Here is a 19192-nt window from a genome sequence, read left to right as displayed (position 1 = left end):
TATTTGATTCACAACACCTAAAACTATGCCACCTGGCCGACAACTTACGCTGGAATGGGAGGTACATTAGCCCCCATCATGTTGGCCACTGCTGCGGCATTAGATGCACTGAATCCTTGTGGAGCATTTGGAGCTGGTCTGGATGGAATGTTTGGTGCTGGCCTCGCGGGCATGTTCTGAGGAGGGGGTGCACCTCCCGGACGATTAGGAAGAGGTGGGGGTGGGGCTCTTCCTGGCTTGGGAGAGGATGGTCGTGAATTGGGTCTACTAAAACAGTAAGAAAACATGTAATCTCAGATCAGCATGAGTTTGAAAAAGATAAGCCTCTGTTTTCACATTCTAATATTTCATATTTTTCTGTTTTCTCTGATAAGAGCAAAAACATTTTTAAAAAATTTATTTTGCTTATCAAATTTTCCCTATGCAACTTATCCATCTTGTATTCTTACAAAAGACCCACCCATTTTGCATTGATTGGTCAACTTTCAGCCATTCATCATCCACGGGTGGCGGTACAGGGGTGGAAGAGGTGTTCATGGTGATGTCCCCTATGATGCTCAGGGCCTCCTTTGTCACATGGTACATGCGGATTAATTCCTCTCGTCTCTGTACTTCATCTGGGGACTCCTCCATCATGGAATTCTATAAATAGAACTTACGTCATCAGGATACAAACCCCAATAGTAGAGTCGAGTATAAATATTACATCGGTAATTTTAGAAGCTTTGAATCAATGCTTAAGATTTACTCACCTGATCAGTACTTGAATATAAATGAGCCAGAAGATCTGCTCCAATGAAGTCTTTTACCTGTATATTAATTATTGCAATACATCATTCAAAATTCTATAAAAAGAATGTCATTTTTACTGAAGATATATTTTCTTTAAAATGATAGATTTTATAATACTTGCATATGGATTTGTATATTTGTTTAGTCCCTGGAACAAAACATTCCACTGATTTGTGTGCAATTTTACCATCGTAACCAGTATTTCAATACAGTGAACTTTCACTTCATATAGTATAAAATTCTGCAGATTTTTCATGTGTAAACAATGTAAACATGTGAGCCAAGGAGAAAAAATTCAAAGAATACGATGTTTCCATTGTTTTTCGTTGGATACCAATATTTTTTTTGTCTTCATGGTTGTGACAATCAGTAACTTTAATTCATTTGTAATAAATGATGAATATGAGTAGTTCTTCGTAAAATTACAATGAAACTAGTTTTGGACAAATCTGAGAAATTTAATTCCCATAAAAAGTGATGAAATATCACAGTACATACCTGTACCTCTCTATCAAAGTTAGAAAAACAAATACAAGTATTGCTCCAATTCTTTTTCTACGAACCTATTTCTGACATACTTAAGAATATAATTAAATACAAACTTACATCATTGACAATGATGTGCATGATGCATTTTGGGACGTGGTCCCTCTGAGTTTTGTTGACAATTTTCATGTAGGATTCCACCAGATTTCTAATGGTCTCCACTTGTCGTTCCAGCTGCGGATCCATAGACCCCACATCTTCCTTCCCCTGAAACAACAACACAGAATGATATGATTTATATTCTGTAATGTATTATCACAACTACTGTTATACGACAGACTTCCACATGTTGAAGTGGTTTATTATACGACAGACTTCCACACGTTGAAGTGGTTTATTATACGACAGACTTCCACATGTTGAAGTGGTTTATTATATGACAGACTTCCACACGTTGAAGTGGTTTATTATACGGCAGACTTCCACACGTTGAAGTGGTTTATTACCGGTATATGACAGACTTCCACACATTGAAGTGGTTTATTATACGGCAGACTTCCACATGTTGAAGTGGTTATTATATGACAGACTTCCACACGTTGAAGTGGTTATTATATGACAGACTTCCAGTTACAGTGAAGTCTGGCCTCTAGAGTAGCAGTAGGAGATGGAGCCTTACTGTACATCATTTTCATTCACTCTGAAGCATGAACTTCAATGAGGAAGGGGGTGTTGGCTGTTCCATCGGATAAAACAGATGTCCAATGTCAGAGTGGTCATGGCACATACGAGAACCCTTCTTGTAAGTCAGCTGAACAGGTGCACAATTGAACAGGAGCACAATTGAACAGGTGCACATTGCGTGGATGTTACATGAATATGATAGACATAAACTTGATGCGTTATAATATAAAATAACAAACAAATGTGCTGTACAGCTTATTAAAGACATTTCAGTCCTCTGATGTTTCAACCATTACCCATTTTGTTTTTATCACAGTGCTTTCTGACTTTTTTTCTGACAGTATAGTGATATGTTTCAACCATTACCCATTTTGTTTTTATCAGAATGTTTTGATTTTTTTTCTGACAGTAGTGATGATATGTTTCAACCATTACCCATTTTGTTTTTATCAGAATGCTTTCTGACTTTTTTTCTGACAGTATAGTGATATGTTTCAACCATTACCCATTTTGTTTTTATCAGAGTGCTTTCTGACCTTTTTCTGACAGTAATGATGATAATTGTGCTTTCTGACTTTTTTCTGACAGTAGTGATGATATGCTTTCTGACTTTTTTCTGACAGTAGTGATGATATGCTTTCTGACTTTTTTCTTAAGTAATGATGATAATTATGCTTTCTGACTTTTTTCTGACAGTAGTGATGATATGCTTTCTGACTTTTTTCTGACAGTAGTGATGATATGCTTTCTGACAGTAGTGATGATATGCTTTCTGACAGTAGTGATGATATGCTTTCTGACTTTTTTTTTCTGACAGTAGTGATGATATGCTTTCTGACTTTTTTCTGACAGTAGTGATGATATGCTTTCTGACTTTTTTCTTAAGTAATGATGATAATTATGCTTTCTGACTTTTTTCTGACAGTAGTGATGATATGCTTTCTGACTTTTTTCTGACAGTAGTGATGATATGCTTTCTGACAGTAGTGATGATATGCTTTCTGACAGTAGTGATGATATGCTTTCTGACAGTAGTGATGATATGCTTTCTGACTTTTTTTTTCTGACAGTAGTGATGATATGCTTTCTGACTTTTTTCTGACAGTAGTGATGATATGCTTTCTGACTTTTTTCTTAAGTAATGATGATAATTATGCTTTCTGACTTTTTTCTGACAGTAGTGATGATATGCTTTCTGACTTTTTTCTGACAGTAGTGATGATATGCTTTCTGACAGTAGTGATGATATGCTTTCTGACAGTAGTGATGATATGCTTTCTGACAGTAGTGATGATATGCTTTCTGACTTTTTTTTTCTGACAGTAGTGATGATATGCTTTCTGACTTTTTTCTGACAGTAGTGATGATATGCTTTCTGACAGTAGTGATGATATGCTTTCTGACTTTTTTCTGACAGTAGTGATGATATGTATACACTCACTCTTTTTTCCTCTCCGTTTTGTGATCGGTCAGGATACACTCCCGCCCTCAGCAACGACGCCTTCCAGCTGTCCACTTCCTCCTGATTTTCAGCCGACAGCTCCAGCTGTTTGTAATCCTTGTACACGTTTCTATGGAAATAATGACATTGTCAAAAAACAGCAAGCTTCCTGTTGTGAATGCTTTTTTACTTTCAGATAGCTTGCATTATATAATTTCTTTCTTTATCTATGATTTTCTTTAACAAAATAGTTTATAAAAGTTACTTTATGATTGAGACTTTAAGGCTTATTATTTCACATCTTTAAATACATTTATACTGAGAGTATATGACTCATAAATGTGTAAAATGGTAAATGTCTGATGTACAATACACAGGGTTAAAATGAAAACTGAAATAACACGAAGCAGAATGCAGAACAGAAATGTGTGGAATTTGTCATTAGTTTCTTTTGATTCTTGAATTACTAGTGTACAGTGAATACTGCTCTGTTGATCTTGTATGAAATCACTCGGACACTGTTCCTCGACAACCGTAACTAAGAACCAAATATGTAAATAAACTGGAGCCAAACTTGCCTGGTACCAATGGTGGCAGATCTCAATGGCAGATATCTTAGATACTCAAGATAATCTGTTATCTGTTAAAACTATCAGTATACAAATAATTTCTGCTTAATTCGATGTTCTACTATAAAACAACATCCAATTCAGCAGAAATTATATTTTACACGTACAAGTATCATAACGCAATCTTGATGGTGAAATCATTGTAATCATAATGCATGTACAGCTGCAATTTACACTTCACAATAGTCTGTTTACTACCATTTGTCTGACGATGACCATCCAACGTCAAAACTGGTCAACCACCTACTAAATATCGCAGTTTTTGTGATGTCAGAATTCTGTTTAATTTTTATTAAAGCAATGTTAATAAACTAGAGTAACTGTTCCTGAAAAAACAAGCCATCTAGCATATTCAAGGAGGAAATTGATAGGTATCGCTATACACAGGTACTGTATCATTGTAAGCTCTGGTATATAAAGCAAGCAAAGGAGTATTCATTGTACAGCTGGCAAACGTCAGTTTCTTCTTCATATAATACAATGGTTCCAATTTCTCTTTAAGTAAAATGAGAGTTTTGGTCCACAAGACACCAATGAAGAAATCAGCTCTGTATATACCCACTACACACACTACAAAAACTTACTGTAGATTCCTTATCATATTATGTGAATAATTAATTTGCATGCTTTTATCTATTTATCACTAATTTACTGTGGTTTCAATAGATTTTACTGAATACCAGTTTTGAAATTCATAGTTTTTGTGGTTCATAGTTTTTGTGGTTGCACTAGACTGATCAACAAAACACAATTATTCCTGGGAAGGAAACCACACAAAGTGACTACCACAAAATTATGAATCTACAAATTTCCAACAAAATATTTCTACAAAATTTGATGCCAGTGAAAACTGATGACACCACGGTATTTATAATGCAGTCCTTATATACACTCATGAACCAACAATGAATGGCAATTCATGTTTTCATGAACTGTCATTGAACAGAAAACATTCTCAAGAATTGACACAACTGCAATGTATCATTGTGTTCTTATGAACTGACACTGAATGGAAATTCCACCAAATTATTAATAAGTATTAAACATAAGGAATCTACAGCCTATAAATTCATTACATGCAATGTCACATAAAACTGGATGTCTTAGTCAAAGCTGACACTCTGTTTGTTAGCTGTTTGATTTCCTTTTAAGATGGTTCACTACACCCAGAAATAGTTTCTCAAATCAGTACGAATTGATTTAATTATAAAAGATATGAAGATATACAATAAAGTACATATGCCAACAAGAGGCCCAGGGGCCTTATAGGTCACCTGAGTATCATGTAACAACCTTCCAATGTTTGAATTAGGTTTGTGTTTAAATATAAGAATTTTACTTTTGGATGGAAGAAACATTGAATAGCTATGTGGTCAGCCCCGCCTTTGCACCAGAACCCCTGACCCAGGGGCCATAAATTTCAGTTTTGAAAGAAGCATCCTTGATCATCATTATCATACTATTAGTTTGTCTACTTAATACCCAGCAGCAGAGGAGAAGATTTTCAAAGAAATAAAATGCATTTTCACTATATGATCAATAGGGCCCCACCCTAATACCAGAACCCCTGACCCAGGGGCCATGAATTTCACAATTTTGAAAGAGGCATCCTTGCTCATCATAACCATGCTATTGGTTTGTCTACTTAATACCCAAGGACAGACAAGAAGATTTTCAAAGAAATAATGCATTTTCACTATATGACTTATAGAGCCCCACCCTAGCACCAGAACCCCTGATCCAGGGGCCATGAATTTCACAATTTTGAACAAGAGGTACTGTGAGCAATGCTCACTAAGAATACCCCCCACTTACCCCAATCTCCCAAAGGGTGTTGGTAATAGGTATAAACTACCTCTTTTCTGAGTGTTGCTACTTCGATGTCCAGTGCGCATGACCTTTGACCTTTTGACCCCAAAATCGATAGGGAACATCTTCATCCCATGGGTAGTCCATATGTATGATATGGTGACTGTAGGTGGAAAGGATAACGCTTTAGAGCCCGGAAACCATATTACTACTTCAATGTCCAGTGCGCTTGACCTTTGACCTTTTGACCCCAAAATCGATAGGGAACATCTTCATCCTATGGGTAGTCCATATGTATGATATGGTGACTGTAGGTGGAAAGGATAACACTTTAGAGCCCGGAAACCATATTGCTACTTTGATGTCCAGTGTGCTTGACCTTTGACCTTTTGACCCCAAAATCGATAGGGAACATCTTCATCCCATGGGTAGTCCATATATATGATATGGTGACGGTAGGTGGAAAGGATAATGCTTTAGAGCCCAGAAACCATTGCGTCTACAGACGGACGGACGGACAGACGGACAACCCGATTCCAGTATACCCCCCCACAACTTGTTGCGGGGGGTATAAAGAGGCATCCTTGCTCATCATTACCATGCTATTAGTTTGTCTACTTAATACCCAGACACAGAGAAGAAGATTTTCAAAGAATTTCTACACTTTCACTATATGACCAATAGAGCCCCACCCTAACACAAGAACCCCTGCCCCAGGGGCCATGAATTTCACAATTTTGGTAGAGGGCTCAACACTCATTATAATTATGCCCACAGTTTGGCTTCTTGATGTCCAGGAGTGAAGAAGAAGATTTTTTAAAATTACACTCATTTTGATGGTTTTTGCCCCACCCCTCAGGCCCCAGGGGGGCAGGGACCATGAATTTCACAATTTTTGTTCCCCTCCACCCACAGATGCTATATGCCAAAATTGGTTGAAATTGGTTCAGGGGTTTCAGAGAAGAAGCTGAAAATGTTCAAATGTTAACGCACGACGCACGTCGCAGGACAAAAACAGATATGAATGAATGAATTCAGGTGACCTAAAAAGGCCAAAAATATACAAATTTGGATAAAAACATGATTTTTAAAAAAATATTTCAACACATATGAACAAAAGACTGTGGGATTTGAACTCGAGATCTGCGGTTCATCAGCCCAATGCTTTAACCACTGAACTACGATGATAGACAAACAAATCGATCGATACATTTACTTTCACAAAACATTTAAATCGCCATCTTGTGACGTGGTGTCATACTGAGTATATTTCAAGCTTTAGTGTAGTGAGCTACCTTAAAATCTTTTTTGTTCCAAATCAGGACATAAAATGTAAATCATTCAATTATATGGAAAAATCGAAGCCCGACAAACAAAGTTAATCAATTTATAAACACCTGAACAGGTATTAAAGTCTTTTTCAAATTCAGTTTCCAAATGACAAACTACTTTAAATTTCACTGGCCAATGAAATGTTCCTAATACTTTTCTACAGTGATAATATACATCTAATATGAGAATGTGGTGTAGCCAAGGTTACATTAAGAATTAAGATAATTTGTTCTTATACAGCATACATCTCTCTACAAACGTGATAAATCACTATCAAAAAATGAAGAAAAACCTGATTAAAGCAGAACATATTCACATATTCACACCCCAAGCCATGCACATGCAGGAGAGCAGATTATGTAGACACAGCATCCCAAAAACTTGTTAGAAACATGAATGAAGTAAATCCGAGCATAGAGAAGTTGAAATGTGGATGAAAACACAGCAGAGTTCTGTTTTCATCACGTACCTTCCGGAGTCGGGATTAAACAATGCAAAACAATGCTTAGTAAACAGACTGCTCTCCACGTCTTTCACTTTGAGACCGTCGAGGGGTAACATAAATTTCTTCTCTTTTTCCTGGAAATTTCAACATTCAAACATGCTAAAATGCTGTTAAAAAATATACGATAAAGGAATGTGTTATCCTCCATGCTGCGGCAAAAGTTTCACTGGATGCCTACAGGAAAGATTGCAATATCAAAAACTGAACTATTGTACAATCATCTTGTTAGCTCATGGCTGTGTGGCTGTAAGACAGGTCAGGACTGTTACAAACATACACAAACATTTATGCATCGCTATAAAGTGCCCTGTAACTTCCTCCTTTGAAAATGTTGGGGTTAGGATCACATTAGAAGCCCTTAATTACAACTAATGCACAAGATTCATAACAGATGACAACAAGTGAAAGGGTATAGCATTCCCTGTTCGCAGTACCGTGTTTTGTATTTCTTATTAGCTTGATTATTTATTTTTTTTAATGATACAGTCGATTTCCACCATTTCTATTCCACAAAAAATAACATACTTAGGAACATGAAAAGCAACAAAATGGTTAGTGTTGGGGCACTGAGTGATTATGGTTACCATGTTGTGTGTGGATAGTCATAAAAACAAACAACCCAACCTGTTTTCTTGGTGAAACAATGCAAACGCTTTTCTCTTATTCACAAAGCCCGAGTCTGGGATATCTCGAACTAAAAGGCTGTCCAAGGTCAAGACGTACTTCTTCTCTTTCTCCTAGAACAACGCCAGTCTTCCTTGTTAGTCATAAACTTAATAATGGGCTTCAAATATGCACTGTATGCCCAATTGCAATGCACAGGAGTGGTAAGCAGTGAGTGTGAAAATGGGTTGGATGTAATTTTAGAAGGTTAAATCAGCATTGGCACTTCACAAGTTGAAATGACTTCTGAATTACACTAGTAGTCTGCCCCACAAACAGGAAGTGCTTCACACATCCACCCCTACATGCAGAATGTTATTAGTTCTCAAATAAATCTCTGGTTTCTTCCCCTAAATTCACTTCACATGTCAAAGCTCATTAGAAACAATCAAATTTGGATTTGGTAGACCCCCCCCCCCCCCCCCACCTTAAAATTATCATCTGAATGCAAATTGTAGATGTGCACATCATGCGTAATTTTAAGGCTGAAAAGAGTCCTTCATATTTTTTAATTTGAATTCTGATAAGCATTGTTTGTGACCCATGACAGTGTAAAACTAGAGAGTAAAAATTCAAAATAAAACCACAGTGCATAGACGTATAACACAGACAAACTAAAATCTCGTCTACTCTACATGTTCATGCTGTCAAATCATGCAGACGGAGAACACAGCTCACACAACAATGTAAACATCCTGGTGATTAGGATTATTTATAATAAACCACAGGAATTCACTCCCTGTAAATACCTATTTTCGCTTGAAAACAAAGCAAATGAAGGTCGTTTGTTCAGTATTCCTGCTTCAATATCCCGCACTCTTAGATTCTCCAAAGACAACATAAATTTCTTGTCTTTCTCCTGCAAGTTCAAATTCTTCATGTTTGACAAAATGAATCATTGAAGAATGTACTGTGAAATAAATATTGAATGTAATTGACTTAAAAGATGTGTAACCTCTCACACTGGTGCAGATCACTTTGTTTGATGTTGTAAAGTTATAGTGAACAGGTAATGCCTTGGGAAAAGTAGGAGAGTACATGCAAAGATCACTTATTCATATCAATATTTCATAAAATCTCATGACCACTTTCCCCTCAGGGGCTTTAAGCAATGTTAACTCTTAACATTCTTGATGTGTTTTTAATTAGCCATACATGTTTATGTTATCAATTATCAAAAAAAATAAATAACTACAAACTAAACTTGCTGTTACATGCTGTTGGAGGTGAGTTGCTATGGTTACACTTTATGAGGAAAATTCTATAAGCACATTCTTTATACATTCTCATACAAAATGGTGATTGTAATTGATTACAAGTGCATGGAATTTGGATGGAATTCAACAGCATACAGAGAACAGGGAACATCATTCATGTTGCCAGGAAATAAAATGGTGATCAAAAAGCATTCTGATGGTACATTTGTTTGGAGTAGAACATGTGTATTGTATAATTATTTGTTTGGAGTAGAACATGTGTATTGTATAATTATTTGTTTGGAGTAGAACATGTGTATTGTATAATTATTTGTTTGGAGTAGAACATGTGTATTGTATAATTGTTTGTTTGGAATAGTAAATGTATATGGTATAATTGTTTGTTTGGTATGGTAAATGTATATTGTGTAATTGTTTGTTCACAGAAAAGTGCTAACAAGTGATTGTTTAAAATAAATTGTAGGGGCAAGATTAAATGTTCAATGTCTAACAAAAAACCAAATTCACACAATTTTTCATCAAGACACCCCCTCCCCACCTAAACATTTTTTGTTTTAAAAACCAACTAAATATGATAAATGTTGATCCAAATCGATTATCAAGTACAAATAACACTCCTTATACCTTTTCTACAGTTTATTCACATGTGAAAATGGACATCTCATTTTACATAAAAAATTAATTCATTTCCCCAAAATAGCTAATTGATGACAGAAACTGTTTAACCCCCTCCTCCAAATCCTAATGATATTACATTTTCATCTGACATCGATCTTTTGATCTCACCCCTTAAGTTGTATTAGATTTTCATCAGACATTGATCTTTTGATCTCACCCCTTTATTAGAAGATATATTCAAAATCAAACCAAATCACATCATAAAATTTGTAACTACACAGTACACATAAATCGATGGTAACAGATCAGTTGTCTCCAGCTTTAACTTTACAAATTTAAACAGATATTAACATCAGCAGTAAGTTACATGTAGCTTTAAGTGTGCATTATCTTCATACTTTTTAAATCATACACAACGATGTCCATACATCTCTCTTAAGATATAGACATAGCCCAGAACTCCTACCTCTTCATCCTTGTACCAGGAAATGTTCTCTGCCGTCAGGACAAACCAGAAATCCTTCGACCCGCCTTTCATGAAGCTGATATTGTGGAGAGTTAAATATCCCTTTCTTATCACCTAGAAGAGCAAGAGAGATCTACAGAAGGAGCAAAACAATACAATCCCATACTTTGTATCTCCATCTCTCCATAAAAGTCAATTCCCTATTACATGCTTGCAATCTCTAATAGCATTTATGCTAATAGCTCTCGCAAAATAAAAATATTCATCATCACTATCTAACAATGTATATCATCGTTACTAGCCAGTAGCCAAGCGTACAATTTGCTCGATTCGCTTGAGTAAGCAAATGGGACACTTGGCCAGCAAAGATGATACATGTGTATACATTTCACTCCTACAAAGTACTGTATAGTATTTGTGATTTTACTTTCCTGCAGATTGATATAGAATGATAATTTCCCTAAATTAATACTAAAAATATAACAATGATATTCACAGAACATAGGGAATCTACAGTATTCGTAATTCATCAATATCACACAAGGGAAAGGTACTGTGTACATGGGGATTCTAAACCAGACATCTAAAGACATACCTGTAAGTTTCATATTATTACATCACTATATTATGTTTACCAAATATATATTTCATGTGGTATGGTTTTTAGCATATAGTACATTTTTTTTTTACCTCAAAAATATTTTCCAGAATACATGTTATATTTTGGGTTGAAGTCTCCGCAGAGACCCCCTAATAATCCTCATCAAGGGCCCCCGGGATTAGATGTATACAGATATAATAATACACATTATATAAATATATATATATATATATATATATATATATATATATATATATAAGCACATTTTACTCCATAATCACATTGTTTTGTAAGTTTTCCCTCTAAATTTATCTGATTTCTGTAATTTTCAAGAATAATTCTATTTTCATCCCGACCCGACCATGGTACAAACTTTCTAAACCATAGTCAGTAAACACGCTTTACAACGAAACCACCACCATTTTTATCACTCAGTACAACAGTGTATCACTCTTGTCATCAATGTAGTTTATCGATATTTGTCGTTTTTGCGTGTTATTTGTTTATGTAATATATGTCTCTTGATAAAGACGCGGGTTGCGTCGAAAATTCGAGTTTTAAATAACCAACAGTGTCGTGGCCTTTTCAGTGCTTATATATATATATATATATATATATATATATATATATACACACACACACATATATATATATATATATATATATATATATATATATAATGTATCTGTTATAATAAAATCATTGACATGTTTTATGCTATCATTGTTTACAGTAACATTTCCAATTTGTTTATAAAGACATTAATGAAGACCTGTTAAGATGCATTCTGTATTGGACATGTTTAAATTCACACCTGAAACGTTGCTAAAATTTTCTATAACATTCTAGAGCATACAACATACAAAGTGAACTGGTGTCCCAAACAGACCTGGATTTCAGTTTCAGATGAATGACCAAACATTAGTAGCCTGTAAAATGTTCATTCAAAACAGCTCATGCTGGAGAAAATATCAAGTATTGGCTCATTCATTAAACTTGTCACAGAATTGTCACCTCAGCTTGGTCAAGATCGAAGGAAATTTAAAAGGAAATAGATCAAAATTCATTACAAGGCCATCAAAAAACTTTCTGGTTCCAAGACGACACTGACAAAATCTTGATTAATGGTATGCTTGTATTGCCTTTATAATGAAAACAATAACTGATATTCCAAATTTCATATTTAGAGCCAAATATTCTAGAAAATGGAGATAACAATTGAACATATAGAAAAAAATTTGAAGTAGTAGCTCAAAACAATGTAATTTCTCAAGACAAGATACAAAAATCTGTTACATCTGCTAAAACCTACTTCTAGAACTAAACTTTATGAGAACAAGATCATTTTTCAGATGGCCTCGGTGGAAAAACTAATAGGTTGTTCATCTCTATTTGTTAAAAGAAAGAAAACTCCTTAACACTTGCCTGAGAATACTGTAAAAAAAAAAAGAAAAGAAAAAACTAAAAAAAAAAAAACCCACTTACAATTCAATCATGATACACAAAAGAAATTGCAGCTTGGTCCAGAAAGAAACTGCATAAAAATGATAAGTGCACAATATATTTCATACAAAGTTGTCCTAGCATTAATCATTCTGTAAATATTGCATCGCAATACATGTCCCCTACCGGCTCCAAGCCAAGTCATTTGCATAATTTTCAGCATGCAGTCCCTTGAAATTTTAATAGCATCACTTTATGCATTTTTCTTTAATTTTCATGTTCAAAACCTGTCCACAATCATCTGCAAACAAAGATATCTTTATCATTGCATCAAACAACTCTTCGTTCGAATCCTCAGCCTCGAGTTCTATTGTATTAGGAACAACTTCCACCTTCGGTATTCTGAACAATGAATCATATAAAGCTCCGCATTTTCTCTTCTACCCAGCATCTTCAATATGATCAACCTACATTTCTGTCACCATGTGAGGTCCAGATCTCTTGTAGGTTTGAATAAAAATTGAAAAATCTATAATAGGATATCTTTTGGAGGAATGAGCAGATATCATTTTTCAAAACTTAGAATATCATAATTTTGATCTCTTGTGAATAGATGCGGCAAACCAGATGAACTTGATTACAAACTGATATGCCTTAAATTATATAGATCAAAATACAGAGAATTAGACACAATACATAAAAATAATTCACTCAACCACATGACTAAGTTTTATAATTATAGTCTAAATAATTCAAATTTTAACAAAATGAAACCTAATGTGTACCTACTCATTTGACAACCACATATCAAATTTCCAACTCTGAAGTTGAAGCATATTGTAAAGAAAAGTCTGGAAAACTCATTCCACACTAAGTTCCATAAATCTTATAAAAATCTCTCAACAGTGACAAAACTAAGACTTGAACATGCAGTGGTAAACCACAGACATGTACAAGGTACCAAAATTCAGCTTCCAAAATCAAAGTATAAAAACTCCCAAAAGCTAAGTTGTGACAGACAGAGAGAAGAATGGACGGACTGATGGAATTACAGATGGACGGACAGACAGACAGAGTGCAAACTCTTATTCAGCTTTGCCGGCAGGGGACTGATAAACACAACTTCATCAGAAAAGCAAGTGTTTTACAAAATGTGTTGCAGAGTATAATAAACAGAGTGCAGGGTATGAAAGAGAATACCTGATTGCCGACTTTTTTTCTCTCTTTATTTTCGGCTTTGTTATGGGCACTGAAATGATTAGGCAGTGTGCATTAGATAAAACCACTACTACTACACATACAAGTACCTGATTGGTCACTTTTTTCCTTTCTTGGCGCTCGGCTCTATCAGCACTACAAAAAAATTGGTCTTCACCTTTGCAATTAAAATTCATTTCAGCAGATTAAAGAACAAGAGAATCATGGGTCAAATTGCTCACCTGAGCATTTCCATTTTGCTACTTACAACCCTCATCATAGCTCCTCACTGGTAAAGGTGTGAACAAACTAAACTTTACACTACATGGGGATACTTGCAAATTAATCTGACATATTGTACCCATCTTGTTCTTTATAAGATTTTCAATGAAGTATATTCCTATAGAAAACTTTGAACTCTAAAAAATTTCTTCAGAAAACTGAATCCTTAGAAAAATCCTATAAAAACTTTGAACCCTAAAATATTCCTAAAGAAAAATTTGAACCCTCAAAAATTTGTATAGAAAACTTTGAACCCTCCATTTTGTGGCCTTGCCTTGGCCACGAGTCTAATGGTTTGAACAAACATGACCCTACACTACGTGAGGAAGCTTGCATATTTGACAAATTGACGTATTATACTCCTGTGGTTCTTGAAGAGAAGATTCATAAAGATTGTTTCTGTATATTCCTATGTTCAACTTAAAAATCCTCTTGTGAACCCATCTTAACCCTTGGGGTCCTGGGTATAAAAAAATTTTTTTGAATCTAAACTACATGAACATGCTTACTTTTCAGTTTAAACTTTCATACCCTTCTGTTTTTGATGATTTTAAAGAAAATTTTCGATATATTCCAGAGAGAATATTTTGTCATGCGATTACTACCCCTTGTCTACTGTAGATATAACTTTAATTCCCATTTGTGCCCTCCCCCCCCCCTTGCCTCAGTGGTCAATGCATTTATAAACATGCATGTCTACAATATATGGGATCATGAATTTCAAAATAGAAACTGTGTTAATGATGTTTAGAACAGAAGATAATTTTTGATGAATAAATGCACAATCAAATGCCCTACCCTGGACCCGTCATCAAGGGAGCCATGAATTTCACAATCCATATAGCCCTACCCTGGACCCGTGACTCTGGGAGCCATGAATTTCACAATTCATATAGCCCTACCCTGGACCCGTGACTCTGGGAGCAATGAATTTCACAATTCATATAGCCCTACCCTGGACCCGTGACTCTGGGAGTCATGAATAGCCCTACCCTGGACCCGTGACTCTGGGAGCCATGTATTTCACAATTCAGAGGCTTGTATGTTCCTTATCAATATGCATACAAATTGGTGGTTTGATGTTCAAGATTAATGAAGATTTTAAAGGAAATGCATTCTCACTTCCTGAATCATAGAACCTCCTTACTAGACCCCCTGACACTAGGGCCTTGAATTCCCAATGTCAACAGAGATATCCTCGCTGATCATGACTTTCAAGCACAAAGTTTGTCGGGTCAATGTTTTAGAACAAAAATTTCTTTTTTTAAGGTTTTCGTCCCATCCTCAGCCTTCATGGGGAGCAAAGGTCATGACAATGAAATCCTTTTTTTTTTTGCCTTCCCCCATAGATGCTACATACTAATTTTGATGAAACTTAGTGCAGTATTATCTGAGAAAAAGGTTTGATAATATTCACACATTACAAAAAACAGACAGTACTAGGTCTTCAAATCTGTGAAATACTATTACAGAAAATAAAGAACTTGTGGTTCTTCCTTGCATGCTAGGCTCCTTACTTGGCAAATCCAATGAAGTCTTCATGGTTAGTGTTAATGTAGGCCAACTCAAATTCCACATGCAACATTAGCTGTTCCTTGGAAACCATTTCTCTTTCCCGGATACGATTATTTACTATACTCTCGGTCTCGTCTCGTAGTCGTGGATACCTGCTCATCTGAAATTATACCCAGATTCAAGACCTCATTCACTGGTTGTTGTATTGGCTGTGAAATCAAGGCCCAGTTATTATCCCATTTAGTAAACATATCCTCCTACATGTATGTAATCATTATTTGCTTTATAAGTATGACTGAAATCTTTCTTTTCTTCTGTTTTTAATTTCATCATTTCTATAATTAGAGCCTCAAAATGCAGTGGCAATGAAAAGGCCAACATTTTAAAAACATTATTAGTATTTTAATATATGAAATTTTATAATTTTTGTGCTGAACTTTAAAATACAAGGAAAAAAATGCTGTTCTTAATAATTTCCCCTTCCCAATGTCAGATTACATTGAATTATTTTTCAATCAATAAATAATCATTCTAACAATAGTACAGGAAATGGTACATAATATGCCCACCACAAGCATATGTAGGATGTTTTTCTTAAGCCATGAGTTGTAGAACTTGACTATCAGTCATCTTCAAACTGTGACATACTTTCTTTGCATTGGATCAATAAAAGGTCTAACTAAACACTGTGACAAAGGGTAAATAGACAAACCAAGGACTCTGTGTGTAAAATGTTTCCTCAAAATTGACTAAATTCAACAACCTGTAATTTTTTCAAACATCAGAGAAAATTAGAAAGTTATTGGGAACCAAATCCTTGAAAACTTTAAATTGTTTACAAAGGTTTTAGCTTAAAAACCGTGAGAGGAGTTAAATGCACAAACCAAGCACTCTGTGATACAAAGCATTTCCTAAAACTTGACTAGTTCGACAACCTATTTCCTAAAAAATAGAAGAAAATCAAAATCCTTGCCAAAATGCACATTTTCAATACCTATACAAACACTCTGTAATAAGAAGGTCTTCACTTAAAACCTGTGAGGAGTCAGACGGACAAATCATGTACCCTCAAAATTACATTAAATTTCAAATAAAGTCGTGAAGCTCCTGCAAAGGAGGTCGAAATGGGTCAAAATTGTAACATGATCTAGAGTGACCCACAAAGAAGCTACATTTGTACACAGCAAGTTTCAGCTTGATATGCAACAGAGGAATGAAAATAAAGAGAAAAACCCAAATGAACACACAAATGTACAGACATCGCTGTACTATAGTACGTCCTGTCCAAAGAAAGACGTATAAAAAAAACCATACAGACATCGCTGTACTATAGTATGTCCCATCTAAAGAAAGGCGTATAAAAACAAACGTACAGACATCACTGTACTATAGTACGTCCCATCTAAAGGTGTATAAGAACAAACATACAGACATCGCTGTACTATAGTACGTCCCGTCTAAAGGCGTATAAAAACAAACATACAGACATCGCTGTACTATAGTACGTCCCGTCTAAAGGCGTATAAAAACAAACGTACAGACATCGCTGTACTATCGTCCGTCCCGTCTAAAGGCGTATAAAAACAAACGTACAGACATCGCTGTACTATAGTACGTCCCGTCTAAAGGCGTATAAAAACCAGTCAATGTATTCTTTCATTCATTGATTCTTTTTCTAATAGAGAATCCCATGTTGCAATATTCTACTGCAGTACAATGTATACAAAATTTTGAAAACATTATCTGACAATATCCTGCCCTCTTTGACAGCTAGCATTTCTTCTGTACTTTGGCTGCGTTACCTTATCGGTGCACTTATGTACAACATTGGTTAACTCGTTGACTACCATGTCCACTGCCTTCAGGGAAGGCTGTTTCAGTTTTTTCACATACTCCTTAACAATAGCTTCAAATGCCATATCTGGGGTAAACAGACCAGTTCTACAAAATAAGAATATATTGCATACTCATGGAAATATAATTTTCACCATAGCTTAAAGTAATGTTCATAAAAGAATCTTTTTTTCCCTTTCCATTTTTGAATGTTGCCATTAAATTCAAAATCTATTATTAAAGTAAAATGTGCATCTGTGTTACTCTTCTGAAAAGTGGAAAATACAAACCGGATCGCACGGATATTCCTAATGGCAATACTGATTTCTTTTCTGAGTTCACGTTCATCAAATTCAATCTACAAACAGATAAAATACATTACACCGTGACCAATTTCTTCTTCATGTACACATGACCTACAATTTTCATCTGTGTATGAAAATTGAACATGAAAACTAATTTTAAAGTTTCTTGGATTTTCCATATATTATCTGCCTAAGCGAAAATGTAACGCTTTTGAACTAGTTATTAAATTTCTCTACAGCAAAGGAAGACATCAAAACATGCATTCCCACATAATGAACACCACCCACAGCCATGAAGTCAACCGATATGCAAGGTCTTAACTACAAGGAAGAAACATCTGATTACGAATAGAACAAATGCAATGCTTTACCAGACATACCTTAACCAATTCAAACGGAAAACGTTCGTGAAATATCCTGTTAATCTTCGCTCCCCCTGAGAGCTCCTGAGTGTTTATCTCGGTTCCGGAACCTTCTATACTCTTTTCAAAATCAACATTAAACTGTTGAATCATTCTGAAATTATCATGATACCAATTTAGTTTTTGCACAACTTTCTTTTATCTAATCATAATTAATTATTATAAATTTAAAAAAAAAAAAACTTCCAATTTCACTGGTCTTCTTTAATCAGATATCAAAGATTTTCAAAATGATTAGAAATGAAACTTTGATACTTCAGGCTACTCACTGCATCAATGCCTTTGTTTTTCGGGAGGGATCATCAGGTTTGTAGTTTTTGAATTCCTGAACATCTTTCTCCATTGTGAGAAGCTGAGACTGAAGCTTATTCCTCAGGGTCGGTAAAACGTCTCGAATGTGATTGGTCAGCTGCTGATTCAGGACTCTTTGTAAATATGGTGTACCCATTCTGTCAGCCATGTGTCTGTGGAATATAATCAAATAGTGCCATAGAACTGAACAGATAGTGTGAGAGCAATATATACATCATCATATGACCGTCATGTGAGAGTAATATATACATTGTTATGTGAGAGTGATATATATACACCGTCATGTGATTACTACCCCCTTAGCATACTTGATTCTGATAAAATCCGGCCACATCGATCTAAGCCGGGTATACCCGGCAACGCGCTTAAAATCAAGTGACCCGGCTACAGTACAGTAATGAAAATGTTGACCTATTGTATAAACATTATGAGGCAAAGAAATAAGCAAGACATTTACAAATCAAGTTTATTTCACCAGTGTACATAGATTAAAAATATTCTGTCTTAGAATAAGCTACAATTGTTACTACTGTCTTCAAGGACACCAGCTTGAAGCCTCCTTTGCCTATCAAAATTTTCCGGCTCAATCAGCTTACCCGGTGGGATGTGTGCACAATTCTGGCTCACAATCAAGTGTGTC

The 19192-nt window shown here is 35.3% G+C and overlaps 1 protein-coding gene across 23 annotated transcripts in view; it reads right to left on the bottom strand.

Moving 5' to 3' along the window:
• Nucleotides 1-19192, bottom strand: part of LOC125682171 (dynamin-1-like) — a 44683-nt gene that overhangs the window by 5728 nt on the left and 19763 nt on the right. For 5 of the 23 annotated variants that reach the window (XM_048922580.2, XM_056155138.1, XM_048922587.2 and 2 more), the window contains 13 exons: nt 18510-18704; nt 18199-18334; nt 17804-17871; nt 17483-17621; nt 15683-15840; nt 13887-13935; nt 10643-10756; nt 8303-8415; nt 3404-3533; nt 1399-1545; nt 753-809; nt 461-642; nt 49-267 (listed from right to left, as the gene is read on the bottom strand). In XM_048922580.2, the coding sequence (XP_048778537.1) occupies nt 49-267; nt 461-642; nt 753-809; nt 1399-1545; nt 3404-3533; nt 8303-8415; nt 10643-10756; nt 13887-13935; nt 15683-15840; nt 17483-17621; nt 17804-17871; nt 18199-18334; nt 18510-18704 (1707 nt within the window). Of the gene's footprint in view, nt 1-48; nt 268-460; nt 643-752; nt 810-1398; nt 1546-3403; nt 3534-7642; nt 7753-8302; nt 8416-9090; nt 9201-10642; nt 10757-13886; nt 13936-13993; nt 14040-15682; nt 15841-17482; nt 17622-17803; nt 17872-18198; nt 18335-18509; nt 18705-19192 lie in introns of all 23 variants that reach the window. The other 18 variants (XM_048922581.2, XM_056155139.1, XM_056155131.1 and 15 more) reach the window with 9 other exon arrangements.

This window comes from Ostrea edulis, chromosome 2, assembly GCF_947568905.1.
Source record: "Ostrea edulis chromosome 2, xbOstEdul1.1, whole genome shotgun sequence".
In the NCBI taxonomy this organism is placed as follows: domain Eukaryota; kingdom Metazoa; phylum Mollusca; class Bivalvia; order Ostreida; family Ostreidae; genus Ostrea; species Ostrea edulis.
Note: the sequence above shows the minus strand (reverse complement) of the source record. Positions and strands in the feature narration are given on the sequence as shown.